General features: G+C 42.1%; 1 protein-coding gene across 1 annotated transcript in view; it reads left to right on the top strand.

The window, feature by feature from the left end:
- Positions 1-18,577, top strand: part of LOC144601431 (collagen alpha-6(VI) chain-like) — a 349,228-nt gene that overhangs the window by 181,742 nt on the left and 148,909 nt on the right. Inside the window, exons 25-29 of the mRNA XM_078413544.1 lie at positions 3,811-3,873; positions 7,527-7,577; positions 12,737-12,772; positions 12,854-12,916; positions 14,754-14,816. Of these exons, the coding sequence (XP_078269670.1) occupies positions 3,811-3,873; positions 7,527-7,577; positions 12,737-12,772; positions 12,854-12,916; positions 14,754-14,816 (276 nt within the window). The remainder of the gene's footprint in view (positions 1-3,810; positions 3,874-7,526; positions 7,578-12,736; positions 12,773-12,853; positions 12,917-14,753; positions 14,817-18,577) is intronic.

Raw genomic sequence — 18,577 nt, forward strand, 5'->3', positions numbered from 1 at the left:
TAGTAACAACGTTGATTTTTCTTTTGGTGAATTTGGCAGCTGTAAAAGTGTATTTGCCACAACAGAAGTGTTAGCTTGGGGTACTTAAGCATCATAAGATCAAGCATCTGGCATGCCCGAATTTAACAGGAGGCAAAGAAAGCAATGGAAGAGATGAGTCCAAAAGGTACCATCTATTCTTGCATCTATTTATTCTGAAATTAGATATTTCATTCCGAAAGAAACTAGAGTGTGGTCCCAACCTAGCATTTCCTCACTGGAGATCTTTGAACTATCCATAATCAAACTTTATTGGACATTATCTGTACACTGTGGACGGCTTAGTTGTAATCGCGCATAGTTTTCTCGTTGACTGGATAGCACGCAACAAAATAGCTTTTCACTGTACCTCAGTATACGTGACAATAATAAGCTAAACTAAGGAGAGCCAAGATCAAAACCTTTCACTGTACCTCAGTACACGTGACACTAATAAGCTAAACTAACTAAGGAGAGCACTGGGTGCGCTAAGAAGGAGAGCCAAGATCAAAACCTGCAAGTTATCAAATGCCTGCACTTATACTTGGCCATCACATATGCAATGTCATAAACTGAATGCTCTCAAATGTAATCACCATAATAGTCAGGAAGTCATGATGCAGTTTTATAGGACTTAGGTTAGGCTGCATTTGGAGTGTTGAAAGCAGCTCAGGTCACCCCATTACAGGAAAGGCTTTGGAAAACGTGCATAGGAAATTTGCCAGAATGGATAGCTGTATTAGGGGGTTATTAGCTAAAGGGAGAGGTTGGACAGACTTGCATTGTTTTCTCTGAAATAATTTGTCAATCCATTTGCCTTTCAGTCTATTATGTGCTACGTTTTTGAGATGGGTTTCCTGAAGAAACATTATATCAGCATTAATTGATTTTAGATGTGAAAGTACTTTACCTCTTTTGATTGGTTCATTAATGCCCTTGACATTCCAGCTACAAAATGTAATACCTTTACCCCCAGATTTCGTAGTAGTATCTTGCATCTTAAAGATTAAATGGTCTATGATAAAGTAAATGGTTTGTCACATGAACCATAGCATTCTTCTTGAGTGGAGGGTGGGTGGTCTTTTGTAGTATTCGGAGTATCACCCGAAAGTATCTCCCAAAATGATATAAATATTTAATAATAACATTGTGAAAAAAATTAGAAGTAAGATAAGAACGTAGAGAGTTAAAAGAGTGCAGGAAAAGAAAAGAAACATCTAAAACTACAACTACAATTAGTGCAGTTAGTGAAAGCCACCCTATGGTGGCAAAAAATGTAAGGACTTCCGTAGCTTGTGACAAAATTAATACTAGCTCCGGTTTTAAAAAATATATATTTTTAGAAGCAAGGGGAAATAAACGGTCGAGGGGAGATCTGATAGAACTATATAAAATTATGAGTAAACAAAACCTTTTTTCAAGGATGGAAATATCAAATACTCGAGGGCATAGCTTTAAGTAGAGAGCAGCAAAGTTCAAAGGAGATGTGTGGGGCAGGTTTTTTATACAGAGGTTGGTGAGTGCTTGGAATGCACTGCCTTCAGTGGCGTTGGAGACAGATATAATAGTGGCAGTTATCATGGGTGACTTTAATCTGCATATAGACTGGGCCAACTAAATTGGTAGCAGTGCTGAGGAGGAGGATTTCCTGGAATTTATAAGGGATGTTTTTCTAAATCAATATGTAGAAGATCTGACTAGAGGACAGGCCATCCTAGACTGTGTATTGTGTAATAATAATAATAATAATAATAATAATAAGCATTTATTTTATATAGCGCCTTATCAGGTGCTCAAAGCGCTTTACAGAAACAATCATAACATAAAAACAAACAGACAAACTATCCTAACGGAAAAGCGGCGAATAAACAACGCCAGCGTCCTCTCACGTCAGGGTCCGGCAGTAGACAACAAAAAGCACAGGACACACAGATACAATTTTTACACAAACAGCCATCACAGTGATTGCTCTAGGCACACCCTCACTGTGATGGAAGGCAAAGTCTTATCTCCACCTCATTTTTCTCCCGTGGTGCCACGAGGTGATCGAGGCTCCCAACTTTTTGAGGAGGGATTAGTTAGCGATCTTGTTGTGCAAAGCCCCTTGGGCAACAGTTGGGACCGAGGATCTAGTGGGAGGGAGGAACTGAGAGGAATATACATTAGTCACAAAATGGTGTTAGGTAAACTGTTGGGACTGAAGGCAGATAAATCCCCAGGGCCTGATGGTCTGCATCCCAGAGTAGTCAAGGAAGTGGCCCTAGAAATCGTGGATGCATTGGTGGTCATTTTCCAATGTTCTCTCGACTCTGGATCAGTTCTTGTGGACTGGAGCGTAGCCAATATAACCCTACTTTTTGAGAATGTAACAAGTAAAATGGATAAGGGAGAGCCAGTGGATGTGGTGTATCTTAACTTTCAAAAAGCCTTTGACCAGGTCCCACGCAAGAGATTAGTGTGCAAAATTAGTGCATGTGGTATTGGGGGTAGGGTATTAACATGGATAGAGAACTGGTTGGCAGACAAGAAACAAAAAGTAGGAATTAACGGGTCCTTTTCAGAATGGCAGGCAGTGACTCGTGGGGTGCCGCAAGGCTCGGTGCTGAGACCCCAGTTATTTACAATATATATTAATGATTTAGACGAGGGAATTAAATGTGACATCTCCAAGTTCGGTGATGACACAAAGCTGGGTGGCAGTGTGAGTTGCGATGAGGATGCTATGAGGATGCAGAGTGACTTGGATAGGTTGGATGAGTGCGCAGATGCATGGCAAATGCAGTATAATGTGGATAAATGTGAGGTTATCTACTTTGATGGCAAGAACAGGAAGACAGATTATTATCTGAATGGTGTTACATTTGGAATAGGGGAGGTGCAACAAAACCTGGGTGTGCTCGTCACTGAAAGTAAGCATGCAGGTACAGCAGGCAGTGAAGAAAGCTAATGGCCTTCATTATGAGAGGATTTGAGTTTAGGAGCAGTTGTACAGAGCCCTGGTGAGACCGCACCTGGAGGATTGTGTACAGTTTTGGTCTCCTAATTTGAGGAAGGACATTATTGCTATTGAGGGAGTGCAGCGTAGATTCACCAGGTTAATTCCCAGGATGGTGGGACTGACATATGATGAAAGAAAGGGTCGACTGGGCTTGTATTCACTGGAATTTAGAAGGATGAGAGGAGATCTTATCGAAACATATAAAATTCTTAAAGGATTCGACAGGCTAGATGCAGGAAAAATGTTCTGTATATTGGGGGACACAGGGGTCACAGTTTAAGACAAGGGGGAGGCCATTTAGGACTGAGATGAGGAAAAACTTCTTCACCGAGAGAGTTGTGTATCTGTGGAATTCTCTGCCACAGAAGGCAGTGGAGCCCAAATTCACTGGATGTTTTCAAGAGAAAGTTAGATTTGGCTCTTAGGGCTAAAGGAATCAAGGGATATGGGGAAAAAGCAGGTACGGGGTGCTGATTTTAGATGATCAGCCATGAGCATATTGAATGGTGGTGGTGGCTCGAAGGGCTGAATGGCCTACTCCTGCACCTATTTTTCTATGTTTCCATGTAAGAGGCTTTTTGATATGCACATAGATATGCAGAGAATGGAGGGATATGGACTATGTAATGGCAGATAAGAGTTTCTCTTGGCATCATGTTTGCCATATGCATTATTCCTAACGAGACTGTTCCTGTGCTGTACAGTTCCATGTACTGTTCTACGCTCCACTTGTATTTAATAAATTGTTTGCATTGTAATGCAATTTTGAATGAGTCATTTGGGTTATTTAACAGGGTCGATCTGGGAATTCTGGAGGAAAAGGTGCGAGAGGAATAGATGGACCCCGTGGAATGACGGTGAGTTCATTTTATTTTCCTTCAATGTGTTCTTTCTACTAACGCATTTTCAGGAGAAATATTTATAGTTAAATGGCCAAAAAAGGTGAAGAGGGTTAAGATTATAATCAGATTGTTTCAGATTGACACTTGAATATAATATTTATGCTGGCTATATTTTGGTATCCTGATTAAATATTTAATTGTTTCAGTTAACCTTATGGGCAATTGCTGTACAGACTCTTGTTATCCTATCAGACTGTCATGAATGAGCTTATATAAGATCTAATGATGAATGAATGAGCAATCCAGTGCTAATTATTGTACAATTTATCCTGCAACTTTACTTAATTCATGTACTCATCTACAATACAATACAATACAATACAATATATCTTTATTGTCATTGTACCCAGGGGTACAATGAGATTGGGAATGCGCCTCCCATATGATGCAATAATTTAAGTAATTTAGACAACAGCAACCCAACGAAACAATTGTAACAGTTTTAGACAGGGTAAAGTGCAAGTTGATCTATGCGTTGTGACCATCTGGCTCAGCAGGACCGGTTCATAGCAGCTATGGCCCTGGGGATGAAGCTGTTCCTGAGTCTGGAGGTGCGGGCGTAGAAGACCTTGTATCGTCTGCCCGATGGAAGGAGTTCGAACAGACTGTTGCAGGGGTGTGAAGAGTCTTTGTGGATGCTGGTGGCTTTTCTGAGGCATCGTGTTGTAGATGCCCTCCAAGTCTGGTAGCTGTGTTCCGATGGCCCTCTGAGCTCTATGGACTACCCGCTGTAGAGCTTTCCTTTCTGCCTCCGTGCAGCTGAGGTACCACACAGGGATGCCATGCGTTAGGATGGCTACTCACAAGTACTTGTCGGTAGGGAAGAGAAAAGACATTCTGGCCTTCCATCACAGTGAGGAGGTGACTGGAGGAGACTTACTGTGATGGATGTTTCTTTTTGTTTGGTGTTGGTTTATGATTGTGTGTGTTATTGCATATTTTTATTGCTTATTCTTATTGGTCTTCTTGTTGGACTGTGGGTAATCTTTCATTTCACTGCACATTTATGTGTATGTGACAAATAAATTGATTTGACTATTGAACTCGTTTATTTTCATACAGGGTTTAAAGTGGTCGAAATTATTAATAGTTAAATAAGTCTAGTTTCTGAGATTATCAGGAAGATTCTGCAGAGAACACAAATTCAGAATGCTCGTTTAACAGTCTGTACACTTTGTTTTGTTTACAATGCAATAATTACCTTGTGTGGGATAGAATAAGTACTCAGGAGGAAACAGGTAATTGCTGAAGTTATTGGGAGTGTGGTGCAGTTCTTGGCAGGGTGTCTTTACACAGAATACATGAGCCGAAGAGCCGGCGTGGGTACTTTGTAACATTGTCAGCGCTGTTTATGTGGCAAGTATTTGCATGCCTTGGGTATGCGAGCAATGAATTTCACTGGGACTTGTCACATGTGACAATAAGATATTCCATTCAAATCCATTCCATTCCATTTTGGAGATCTATTTAATGACAGAAATGAAATACCTTGCAGCCCAGTCGGGGGTATTTATGTGCTGTAAGTAACTTCAATGGTTCTTCCCGTGGGGAACTGTGCAGAAAAAGCACAGGTGCAAGACTGGATGTACGTTAAAGGTTAAGAGGAATATGGGCTAAATGCAGGCAAATGTGATTAGCTCGCTTACAAAATCTGGTTGGCAGTGACGGGTTAGGCTGAAGGGCATGTTTCTGTACTGCAGGACTCTATCGCTCTGAACCTGAAATACAAAGCTGCAGCTCCATTATTACCTCCTTGGAACATGGGCTCTTGTTTTATTAACACATCAGATTTGTGGGTTTCTTTTTGCCGCGACAAGGCAATTCCTACAAATAAAGTGTTAATAACCTCAACGTCTTTGTGAACAACGGAACAAAATTTGGATTTCTCCACACTTTTGGCAACCGGCCTATTTTAACATTTGAAGTTAATTAGAAATTATACTTGAATCTGCACCAAGGTAGAAAACATAAAGCTATATTAAGATGGAAAATATCACTGATACAGGTCTATGATGTATGACAGACCAAATTCTTATGCACCTTGAAATAACGCACACTGTGCCACCTGAGGTAAGCATTTAAAAATGAAAAGGAATAGCCCTAATTGTAATTTCTGGCCATTTAAGTCAGGCATAATGCTGGTTTTCTATCTTCTTTGAGTGAGTGATCCATATCCAACATGAACATTCATTTAAAATCACCTTGGTGCAGATTCAAATATAATTGCTCCCAATATTTATTGGATTTGGGTTTCAGAATGGATAAGGGGAAGGGAAAGGGTTTGGGGTGGAATTATGGTGCAGGATTCCTCAAAAACTGTGGAATTTTAACAAGGCACCATTAGGAAAATCTCTGTCGGGCTCCTTGACTGAAAGGCAATCTGGCTGACAGCACTGTCTTCCTAATGCTTGGCAAGGAAATCTGAAGCAAAGGAAAGGGTGAATTATGGTTTGTAGTGTGAGATAATGGGGAAAACTTGAATGTGGCAAGAAGCTTATTGGTGGAGTGAAGGCGAGTAAAACATAGAAGGGTTGGGCTATTTGTAGATCATGAGATTTTGGAAGGAAATTAGTTCATGTGGGTATTGCAGAAATGAAGACCACAGGCAGGGATTGCGAATTGGTCAGAAGTGCCAATTGAGGGATGGGAATTCAGGATTGTGATATTTAGCTAACTTGAACAAAAATGGTTTCTTGTTAAAATGGAAGCAGGAAGGTTCCTTAAGTTTTCAACAGTGCACCAGTACTGAGAACAGATTGTTTTCAAAGGTATCTCAAAATGCTGGAGTAACTCAGCGGGTTAGGCAGCATCTCAGGAGAGAAGGAATGGGTGACATTTTGGGTCGAGACCCTTCTTCAGACTGATGTCAGGGGAGGGAGCGGTACAAAGATAGGATGGAGTTGGAGACAGGAAAGTGGGAGAACTGGGAAGGGGGAGGGGAAAGAGAGGGACAGAGGAACTATCTGAAGTTAGAGAAATTCATGATCATACCGCTGGGGTGTAAGCTGCCCAAGCAAAATATGAGATGCTGTTCCTCCAATTTGCTGTGGGCCTCATTATGACAATGGAGGAGGCCCATGACAGAAAGGTCAGACTGGGAGTGGGAAGGAGTTAAAGTGCTGAGCCACTGGGAGATCAGGTTGGTTAAGGCAGACTGAGCAAAGGCAAGGTATCACAAAATGCTGGAGTAACTCAGCGGGTCAGGCAACATCTCGAAGGTATCACAAAATGCTGGAGTATTCATATTCATATTCTTTTATATGTTTTCATATTCGTTTAACACCAATGGCAGTGATTTTGTTCGCAATGAGTTGAGTCCTGAGACATACTTTTAACTTTTTACTTCCCATGGAGTTTTGGGCAATCAAAATTACCTCTGGCGTCTTTTGGTTATAAGGCAGATTTTTAATTTCCAGAGTATATTTGCAGCTGTGCTTCTGTAAAACAAAATGTACTGATTTCCCTTGAGAAACTGACCGACATGAGATTGTTTGTTTTGAGATTTTTCCACATTTGTGGATAACATCTTTTTCAAATGTAGCATGTTGGAGAAAAAGCTGTTAGGAAATTGTACAACTCTATGTCTAACTTTGTTTTTAACCACTCAGGGGATAGATGGCCAGCATGGATCTGGTTCCACTGGACCAAAAGGCAGAGAGGTAATGAAAATTATTATTATTATTATTATTATGTGTGGCATGTTTCAGAGATTTCTCAGGTTCAGTGGAAATGTGGATCAGAGACTTGAACTGTTGTTGCTGTCTCTGTGATTTCTGTGATTTTTTAAAATAACTGATTTTATAACTATTTTCTGTTTCTTGATTTGAAAACAATTTGTAGGTGTTTCTGATGTTTGAAAAAAATGTTTCTACTTAAATATGTATCATTGTACAGTCCTTACTTTTTTTTTTTTTTAATCTCTCCCTTACTTTTTCTCCTTACTCCCTCCCTGACTCTATTCCCCTGACCCCAGACACTGGCTGACCTTGTACCAGTTTCTCCTCCCCTCCCCTCTACTGAATGTCCATTAACTAGCTTCACAGTTCACCACTATGTATCTGTCGTGAGCTCACACCTTCTTCTGTATCTAACCAATGCCCAAAAAGCTTCCCCCTCACCTGAGGTTATCCATTGCCAGCCGCGATTTGTCCTGCCTCTTTTTGCTTCTAGTTTTTTTTTCCCACTACCCCTTCCAACCAGTCTGAGGAAGGGTCCCGACCAGAAACATTACCTTTCCAGAGATGTTGCCTGAGCCGCTGAGTTACTCCAGCAATTTATGTCTATCTTTGGTATGAACCAGCATCTGCAGTTCCTTGTTATTACATTACCAATTTCTTCTTTGTTTTGCTAATCATAATAGCAATGTTTTAGTCTTTACTCACTGTCCCGCCAAAATAGTTGGTCTCAATAAGCGAGTTCGGTATCTCGACCGCGCATGCGCATGCACTTGTGCTAAACATTCTTGCCGGCTGATCAACTGCATGTATACAGACCTGCGTTTCATCCGTATTTTCCAGTTTTGCTTCTTCGAGGTCAGAAAATACTGCTTTCAAAACTATTAATAAGGTGTAGACAATAGACAATAGGTGCAGGAGGAGGCCATTCGGCCCTTTGAGCCAGCACCACCATTCAATGTGATCATGGCTGATCATTCTCAATCAGTACCCCATTCCTGCCTTCTCCCCATACCCCCTGACTCCGCAATCCTTAAGAGCTCTATCTAGCTCTCTCTTGAAAACGTTCAGAGAATTGTCCTTCACTGCCTTCTGAGGCAGAGAATTCCACAGATTTACAACTCTCTGCCTGGAAAAGTTTTTCCTCATCTCCATTCTAAATGGCCTACCCCTTATTCTTAAACTGTGGCCCCTGGTTCTGGACTCCCCCAACATTGGGAACATGTTTCCTGCCTCTAACGTGTCCAACCCCTTAATAATCTTATATGTTTCGATAAGATCCCCTCTCATCCTTCTATATTCCAGTGTATACAAGCCTAGTCGCTCCAGTCTCTCAACATACGACAGTCCCGCCATTCCGGGAATTAACCTGGTGAACCTTCGCTGCACGCCCTCAATAGCAAGAATATCCTTCCTCAAATTTGGAGACCAAAACTGCACACAGTACTCCAGGTGCGGTCTCATTAGGGCCCTGTACAACTGCAGAAGGACCTATTTGCTCCTATACTCAACTCCTCTTGTTATGAAGGCCAACATTCCATTTTCTTTCTTCACTGCCTGCTTTACCTGCATGCTTCCTTTCAGTGACTGATGCACTAGGACACCCAGATCTCGTTGTACGTCCCCTTTTCCTAACTTGACACCATTCAGATAATGATCTGCCTTCCTATTCTTACCACCAAAGTGGATAACCTCACACTTATCCACATTAAACTACATCTGCCATGCATCCGCCCACTCACACAACCTATCTAAGTCATCCTGCAACCTCATAGAATCTTCCTCACAGTTCACACTACCACCCAGCTTTGTGTCATCTGCAAATTTGCTAATGGTTATTTATGGTTAATTTATAAAAAAAACCCAATGATTTTGTAGGTTTTACTGCTTGATGCTTCGGTGAGTGAGCGAGATCGTGACAATTTTCTTTTGCATTGTAACTTGTACCAGAGCTGCTCCTCAAGCAGGAATATGTCCCAAACCATGAGTTATTCTTGATTTTCTCAATCGTTCTTGGATTGTCGGCGATGCAAAAGAAAAACGAACGTTTGAGTGAATGAATTGCTGCTTTGTGCGGGCAGTGGCTACAGTTTGGAATGTCAATGGATGACCACTGTAAACTTGAAGCTGCTGTTTGTGCAGCGATTAGACAGCTGCAGAGGTCAGCTTTCAGAGGAGCGGTTTGTCTGATCAAACCCTCCCTATAATATCACCCAGAAACAGATCACAAAATGCTGGAGTAACTTGCCGGGTACAGGCAGCATCTCTGAAGAGAAGGAATGGCTGACATTTCAAGTCGAGACCCTACAGGAAATGTCATTGACATTTAAATAATACTGCCTGATTTACTACCACTATATTTTTTGTTGTGTTCTATTATGTTGGTATTATTATTGAAATGATTGAATATTATTACATTTAAAAAATGATCTAAACTAGACATGGAAACATATAAAACTTGTTTGCACTTAAACTTGTTGATGGATTTCCAGATGTGGTGGTGTAATTGTTTGCTGGACATGGTGATGCAATATTGGCACGAACCTACTTGCCATCACTCCCCCACCCCCAATATAAAGATTTAAGTGTTCTGCCATTGTTAATCCTCCTGCAAATTGTTTGGATTTATTTTGCTTAGTTTGGACATAGTGTGGAAACAGGCCCTTCGGCCCACTGAGTCCACGCCAACCTGCAATTCCCATACGCTAACACCGTTAACACTATCCTACACACACCAGGGACAATTCCCAATTTTACCAAGTCAATTAACCTACAAACCTGTACGTTTTTGGAGATAGGCACAAAATGCTGGAGTAACTCAGCGGGACAGGCAGCATCTCTGGAGAGAAGGAATTGGTGCCGTTTTGGGTCCCATTCTTCAGACCCTTCTTTGGAGATGCGCAGGTCACAGGGAGAATGTACAAACTCCATACTGACAGCATCCATAGTCAGGAACGAACCTGGGTCTCTGGCACTGTAAGGCAGCAACTCTACCGCTGCGCCACCGTGCTGCCCATGGATATGTCAACAGGTGGCCAACACCATTCAAATCTAACCTGCACCATCTAAAGTTCTGCTGCATCTCTTAAAGGCATGTTGCATTGTTTCAAGAACTACACAGCATGATCCTGGTTAGATTTGCTGTATTCTGCCCCAGGCTATGTGTTTGCTTTCAACATGACATAGTCCTACCGCCTAAATTATTGCAAGTATGAACATAATTTCGCTTCAGCACAATCTATGCACTTAGCATTCTTTCTCTCTTAATTTACCTCTGCTTTCCAATGTTTTAATTACAGTTAATGTATTTTGTATTTTCTTTTTAAAAAATCTTTACAATGGTCTTTCTTTGCAGCAATGAAAGATGCATCATGAACATCTTAAAATGGGCTTTAACATTTACTGTTACAGAGAATGGTTTTATACTCGCATGAGAACCTCAAATGTAAACTTTCAATGGCAGAAGGTAAACGCCAAGGGCTTAGATACAGACTGTCTGCAGGGTAAAAGCAGTGTGTTCACATTGCTGCTGCAATCAATATCATGATCCATGCTCCAAGGATGACTGTGCAATAGCCAAAAATTCAGCAATCTAAATGCTTGAATGAATTCAACATTTGTCATTGGAGGGGAGGAACTCCCAATGCCCAATGACATCTCCCTCAACTCCCTGTTGCTTGATGATAATCTCCCATGTTTAATGATGCAGTTTGATCGCACTTCATGCAGGGGATGCTGTTGTATTACATGTAAGCATGGGGGTTGGCATCCGTCCATCTGTGAGAGATGATGGTGCGGCTTTGATGCTGTCCTGCTTGGAGACTGGAATGTTTCACCTATGGTTGCATTTCCTGCCATGGCTGACTAGGCCTATCCTCGACAGGCTGACCCTCCCACATTTAAGCATAGAAATCCACCAAAAAATGTAAGCACAAGAAATTGCAGAGTTGCGGACAGAGCCCAGACCATCCAAACAAACCTAACTCCCTTAAAATGAATAACTTCCTTGAACAAAGAGCGCACTTGCGTGCAGCAAAGGTTTACTAGGTTAATTCCCGGAATGGCGGGACTGTCATATGTGGAGCGACTAGGCTTGTCTACACTGGAATTTAGAAGGATGAGAGGGGATCTTATCGAAACATATAAGATTATTAAGGGGTTAGACACGTTAGAGGCAGGAAACATGTTCCCAATGTTGGGGGAGTCCAGAACAAGGGCCCACAGTTTAAGAATAAGGGGTAGGCCATTTAGAACTGAGATGAGGAAAAACTTTTTCAGTCAGAGAGTTGTGAATCTGTGGAATTCTCTGCCTCAGAAGGCAGTGGAGGCCAATTCTCTGAATGCATTCAAGAGAGAGCTAGATAGAGCTCTTAAGGATAGTGGAGTCAGGGGGTATGGGGAGAAGGCAGGAACAGGGTACTGATTGAGAATGATCAGCCATGATCCAATTGAATGGCGGTGCTGGCTCGAAGGGCCGAATAGCCTCCTCCTGCACCTATTGTCTATTGTCTATAGTATTCCTTGGAGGATATGGGGTAAGAAGATAGAATCAAACCAAAGCCAGTCAAAATATGTGTTAAAATATGCACCATATCAATGAGTTAATATGATTAAAAACAATCTCAAGTGTATGAGGCTACCTCCTGCCTTGGTGCAGAAAAAAAGCCTAGAGTGACTCTTGTCCATCCTGTCTTACTGTCTCAGACCTTACAACTTTCTTTGGGCAGCAATTGGATTGGTTGCCCAGCTGACAAGAGAGGAGGAGATGAATATAAGAGGACCCTTCCCCACAACCCCAGTCTCTGTCCTAGTTACGTGCGGTTTTTGGACTGGTTTCTATTGCATTCAAACGATCTGCATATCTCTATGGGGAAGCCCTGAACATCCCAGGTCAATGTAAATGTTGTGGAGTTGGGGACCCTTACTATGAACCTCTGGTCCATTTTCCTCCGCTTTACACCTATAGATTGCACAGTCTTTTGAGATAAAGCTTAAGAAGTGTTAATTAGTTCCTGCTTAATATGTTACAGATTAAGTACACTAACATATTAAGTGCAGCTTTGCAAGTAAATTAATCAATAGCATCACAGATCTGCATGGTTTCTACGTGCTTGGACTAAAGATAATTTAATTACATTTTATAGGGAGGACAAGGAAGCTCTGGATATCTTGGTTCACAGGTAACTAGCAGTTTTTATTGTCTAACGTGGTTTTTAGAAGTTTACTGCTAGTTGACCACAATTTGTCTACCATGCCAACAGGGAGCCGATGGAGAACCTGGAATTCCAGGTAAAGAAGGTCCCAAAGGAATCAGAGGCCGCAGGGTAGGATATTCATTCAAATTGCAATTAATTAGTTCTGATTCATCCAAAATGTAGAATAATGCATTCTGCTGAGTTTTATTGTCTTTCTCCCCACCTTGTTCTTGTAAGGTCCTTTACTAGTTTGAAAAATCTGTCAGGTGTGCCTGGAGGTGCTCTGGTGTGCCTTTGTCATGGGGTCCATTCATCTGGATAGTACAAGCCACAGAACAAGTCCAGCAGTATGGTTTCCAATGAAGAAACAATTACGTGTACTTTCTTGAAACATGATGTCTGGAACCATCGAGGACCAGAGGACATAGGTTTAAGGCAAAGTGGAAAAGATTAAATAGGAATCTGAGGGGTAACTTTTTCAGAGAGAAATGGGTCAAACGCGGGCGGGTGGGACTAGTGTAGCTGGGACATGTTGGCTGGTGTGGGCAAGTTGAGCCAAAGGGTCTGTTTCCACATTGTGTCACTCTATGACTCCATAACTCTATGGTATTCACCATGAGGAAATTCTGCCCAGAATCCACAACAAGCAACATGACCGTGATCATTGAGAGAGTGGAAATCTTTCCTCTTGATGAAAAGATCTGGGTTCTTAATGGAAGGCCTTATGGGTATACAGAAACAATCATTGGCCGCTTGCCCTCGTGTGAAGCCAGCAATATTCAAAAACTCACTGCCCGAAATCCCAACTTGTCTTCACTGAAGTCAACGTAGATGAAATCAATTATCTTTGAAGAGATTGCTTGGGCAATCCCTCTGACACAGCACTGAACAGCTGATTGAGACCTGCTGAGGTGGCCTGAAAAGATCCAATGGAGAGAAATGTAACCTTCACCTCCATGGGCAGAGCACTCCAGGTATGTGAGTGGCTGAATATATTCCTGCAGAATGATGCATATCCAGCTGGAGCCAGCATTCGAAAATCTGAGCCAGTGAATGCATTGTTCATTTGAGAGTTCTAGGTAGGGTGTTTTCTTTCTGAAGGTACGCTGGGAGTAGGTTCTTTTTGATAGATATAACTTTGCCTGGTGCTCTGAGATATCTGACCCACCTTGATGGAGTGCTACCAGCAGAGTATATTAGCAACCGATTACTGGAGGAAACGCTCCAATAATTTAAGCACATTAAGCACATGACTTCCGAAGGTGTCTGAAGAGCTTGCAGGCAGTGTGGAAGATGCCTAGTTGGTGCTCCCAATGTCCCTCTAAATAGTGAGAAAAGCACAATCCAACTGAGACAATTCCACACTGATTGTTGTGTGGATCTTTGAGCTCAACTTGCTTTGGTGTGGGTGGAAACGTGCAATTAGCAGCATCATCAGGTGTGTGCCTGATTCTGGGAAAGCTCAGGTATATGCAAGTTCCCAGTAAAGTTTTTTAAAATGATTTATGAGAATTCACCAGTAAATGATTGCTTTTATAACCTAATTTGGGTAAAATCAAACTTTACATAGTTGACTTTTAAAATCAGGCTCTGTGATCCAAGTTTAGGATTAGCAGTGTTAAGTTTGTTAATGTTTTTTATGAACGAGAATTTGGATGATCATTTCATCAACTGCACCCAGAATGGATGTTTCATTTGCGTAACATTGTCTCAGCAGATCCTAAAGAAAGTACAGACGTATTTAATAAACTTCAATAGACGTGTTCTTAAAACCAATCACTGTACTGTAATTTATGTCCCTTCCTAAACCATCTATCTTAAGGACATTTCATAAATGCTGATCATTTTGATAATTTCAATGTATGAGAAAAGTTTCAGTCACAATTGCTGTCAAATCAAAATAAAATGTGACTGCCATTATTATTTGTGGATGACATAGAATAATGTAATATTCTTATAAAATTAGGGGACGGCTGGCTGGGATGGTGAGGCTGGAGATCCAGGTACGATTGGGCTTCCTGGAGCAATGGTAAGTTGTGGTCTTGAAAGCAGGAAAATTAGTAATGAGTTTATTTTATTTTATTTATTGTCACGTGTACTGAGGTACAGTGAAAAGCTTTTGTTGCGTGCTAACCAGTCAGGGGGAAGACAATACATGATTACAATCGAGCCATTCACACTGTACAGATACATAATAAAGGGAATAATGTGAATAACGTTTAGTGCAGGATAAAGCCAATAAGGTCCGATCAAAGATAGTCCAAGGGTCTCCAATTATAATCATACTTTATTAGCCAAGTATGTTTTGCAACATACGAGGAATTTGATTTGCCATTCCAGTAAAAAGCAACAAGACACACAAAATACATTTTAACATAAACATCCACCACAGTGACTCCACCACATTCCTCACTGTGATGGAAGGCGGAAAAAAAGTTCAATCTTTTCCCTTCTTTGTTCTCTCATGTTCAGGGGCCTCGAGCCTTCCGTTGTCGGGACGATCTTGGCTCCCGCAACCAACGGTCGGGCCCTCCGCATCGGGGTGATCAAGCTCCCGCATTGGGGGAATCTCAGCTCCCCTGCGCTGGGCGATCAGACCCCAGCAGATAGTAGTTCAGTACTGCTCTCTAGTTGTGGTTGGGTGGTAAAGTTGCCTGGTAACAGCTGGGAAGAAACTGTTCCCGAATCAGAATCTGTGCGTTTTCAAACTTGCGATTGACTGCAGTGTTGAGGAGCACTTTGGGTCTAGTGATCATAATGCCATTAGTTTCAATATCATTATGGAGAAGGTCAAATCTGGACCAAGGGTTGAGATTTTGGATTGGAGAAAGGCTAATTTTGAGGAGATGAGAAAGGATTTAAAAGGAGTGAAATGGAAATTGTTGTTTTATGAAAAGGATATAATAGAGAAATGGAGGATATTTAAAGGTGAAATTTTGAGAGTACAGAGTCTTTATGTCCCTGTTCGGTGGAAAGGAAAGAATAATAATTTGAAAGAGCCATGGTTTTCCAGGGAAATTGGACACTTGGTTCGGAAAAAGAGGGAGATATACAATAAATATAAGCGGCAGGGAGTAAATGAGGTTCTTGAGGAATATAAAGAATGTAAAAGGAATCTTAAAAAGGAAATTAGAAAAGCGAAAAAAAGATATGAGGCTGCTTTGGCAAGTAATGTAAAAGTAAACCCCAAGGGGTTCTACAGATATGTCAATAGCAAAAGGATAGTGAGGGATAAAATTGGTCCATTAGAGAGTCAGAGTGGACAGCTATGTGCTGAGCCGGAAGAAATGGGGGAGATATTAAACAATTTCTTTTCTTCGGTATTTACCGAGGAGAAGGATATTGAATTATGTGAGGTAAGCGAAACAAGTAGAGTAGTGATGGAAATTAGGAGGATTAAAGAAGAGGAGGTACGGACACTTTTGAAGAATATAAAAGTGGATAAGTCTCCAGGTCCTGATAGGATATTCCCTAGGACATTGAGGGAAGTTAGTGCAGAAATAGCAGGGGCTATGACGGAAATATTTCAAACGTCATTAGAAACAGGGATGGTGCCGGAAGATTGGCGCATTGCGCATGTTGTGCCTTTGTTTAAAAAAGGTTCTAAAAGTAAACCTAGCAATTATAGACCTATTAGTTTGACGTCTGTGGTGGGAAAATTAATGGAAAAGATACTTAGGGACAATATATATAATTATTTGGATAATCAAGGCCTGATTAGAAACAGTCAACGTGGATTTGTGCCTGGAAGGTCATGTTTGACTAATCTTCTTGAATTTTTTGAAGAGGTTACCAGGGAAATTGATAAGGGCAAGGCTGTGGATGTTGTCTATATGGACTTCAGTAAGGCATTTGACAAGGTTCCACATGGAAGGTTGATTAAGAAGGTTAAATCGTTGGGTATTAATAGTGAGGTTGCAAGATGGATTCAACAATGGCTGAATGGGAGGTACCAGAGGGTAACGGTTGACAATTGTATGTCAGGTTGGAGGCCAGTGTCTAGTGGAGTGCCCCAAGGATCTGTGTTGGGTCCACTGTTGTTTGTCATTTACATTAATGATCTGGATGATGGTGTGGCAAATTGGATTAGTAAATATGCAGATGATACTAAGATAGGTGGAGTAGTTGATAGTGAGGTAGATTTTCAAAGTCTACAGAGAGACTTGGGCCTTTTGGAAGGGTGGGCTGAAAGATGGCAGATGGAGTTTAATGCTGATAAGTGTGAGGTGCTGCATTTTGGTAGGACAAATCAAAATAGGACGTACAGGGTAAATGGTAGGGAATTGAGGAATGCAGTGGAACAGAGGGATCTGGGAATAACTGTGCATTGTTCCCTGAAGGTGGAATCTCATGTGGATAGGGTGGTGAAGAAGGCGTTTGGTATGCTTGCCTTTATAAATCAGAGCATCGAGTATAGAAGTTGGGATGTAATGTTGAAATTGTACAGGGCATTGGTGAGGCCAAATCTGGAGTATGGTGTGCAGTTCTGGTCGCCAAATTATAGGAAGGATGTCGACAAAATGGAGAGGGTACAGAGGAGATTTACTAGAATGTTGCCTGGGTTTCAGCACTTAGGCTACAGAGAGAGGTTGAACAGGTTGGGTCTTTATTCTTTGGAGCGTAGAAGGTTGAGGGGGGACTTGATAGAGGTTTTTAAAATTTTGAGAGGGACGGACAGAGTTGACGTGGGTAGGCTTTTCCCTTTGAGAGTGGGGAAGATTCCAACAAGGGGACATAGCTTCAGAATTGAGGGACAAAGGTTTAGGGGTAACATGAGGGGGAACTTCTTTACTCAGAGGGTTGTGGCTGTATGGAATGGGCTTCCGGTGGAAGTGGTGGAGGCTGGCTCGATTTTATTATTTAAGAGTAAATTGGATAGGTATATGGATAGGAGGGGATTGGAGGGTTATGGTCTGAGTGCAGGTAGATGAGACTAGGTCAGGGAGAATGGTCGGCGTGGACTGGTAGGGCCGGACAGGCCTGTTTCCATGCTATAGTTGTTATATGATAGAACCTTTGAACAATTGAAGAAATAATTAGGGCTAGTTACTTCAGCATGGCTCTAGAAGCAGTCTTCTGCTTGGAGCCTGCTGAGGCCAGATGACCATTGGCATGTGGAAGAGTTTCTGCTACCGCCTCACGAGCAGAAGCAGTCTTCCTTGTCCCTGTCTTCCAGTCTACTGAAGCCATATGTATGTTAGCACATGGAAGAGTTTCTGAGAGGACAATAGACAATAGACAATAGGTGCAGGAGTAGGTCATTCGGCCCTTCGAGCCAGCACCACCATTCAATGTGATCATGGCTGATCATTCACAATCAGTACCCCATTCCTGCCTTCTCTGAGAGAGAGAGAGAGGGAGGAGAGGGGAGGGGAGGAGAGGGGAGGGGAGGAGGGCGGCACGGTAGCGCAGCGGTAGAGTTGCTGCTTTACAGCGAATGCAGCGCCGGAGACTCGGGTTCGATCCTGACTACGGGTGCTGCACTGTAAGGAGTTTGTACGTTCTCCCCGTGACCTGCGTGGGTTTTCTCCGAGATCTTCGGTTTCCTCCCACACTCCAAAGACGTACAGGTATGTAGGTTAATTGGCTGGGTAAATGTAAAAATTGTCCCTCGTGGGTGTAGGATAGTGTTAATGTACGGGGATCGCTGGGCGGCACGGACTTGGAGGGCCGAAAAGGCCTGTTTCCGGCTGTAGATATATGATGATGATGATGAGAGGAGAGGAGAGGGGAGAGGAGAGGGGAGGAGAGGGGAGAGGAGAGGAGAGGAGAGGAGAGGAGAGGGGAGGG

Source organism: Rhinoraja longicauda, chromosome 2, assembly GCF_053455715.1.
Source record: "Rhinoraja longicauda isolate Sanriku21f chromosome 2, sRhiLon1.1, whole genome shotgun sequence".
NCBI classification, from domain to species: Eukaryota; Metazoa; Chordata; class Chondrichthyes; order Rajiformes; family Arhynchobatidae; genus Rhinoraja; species Rhinoraja longicauda.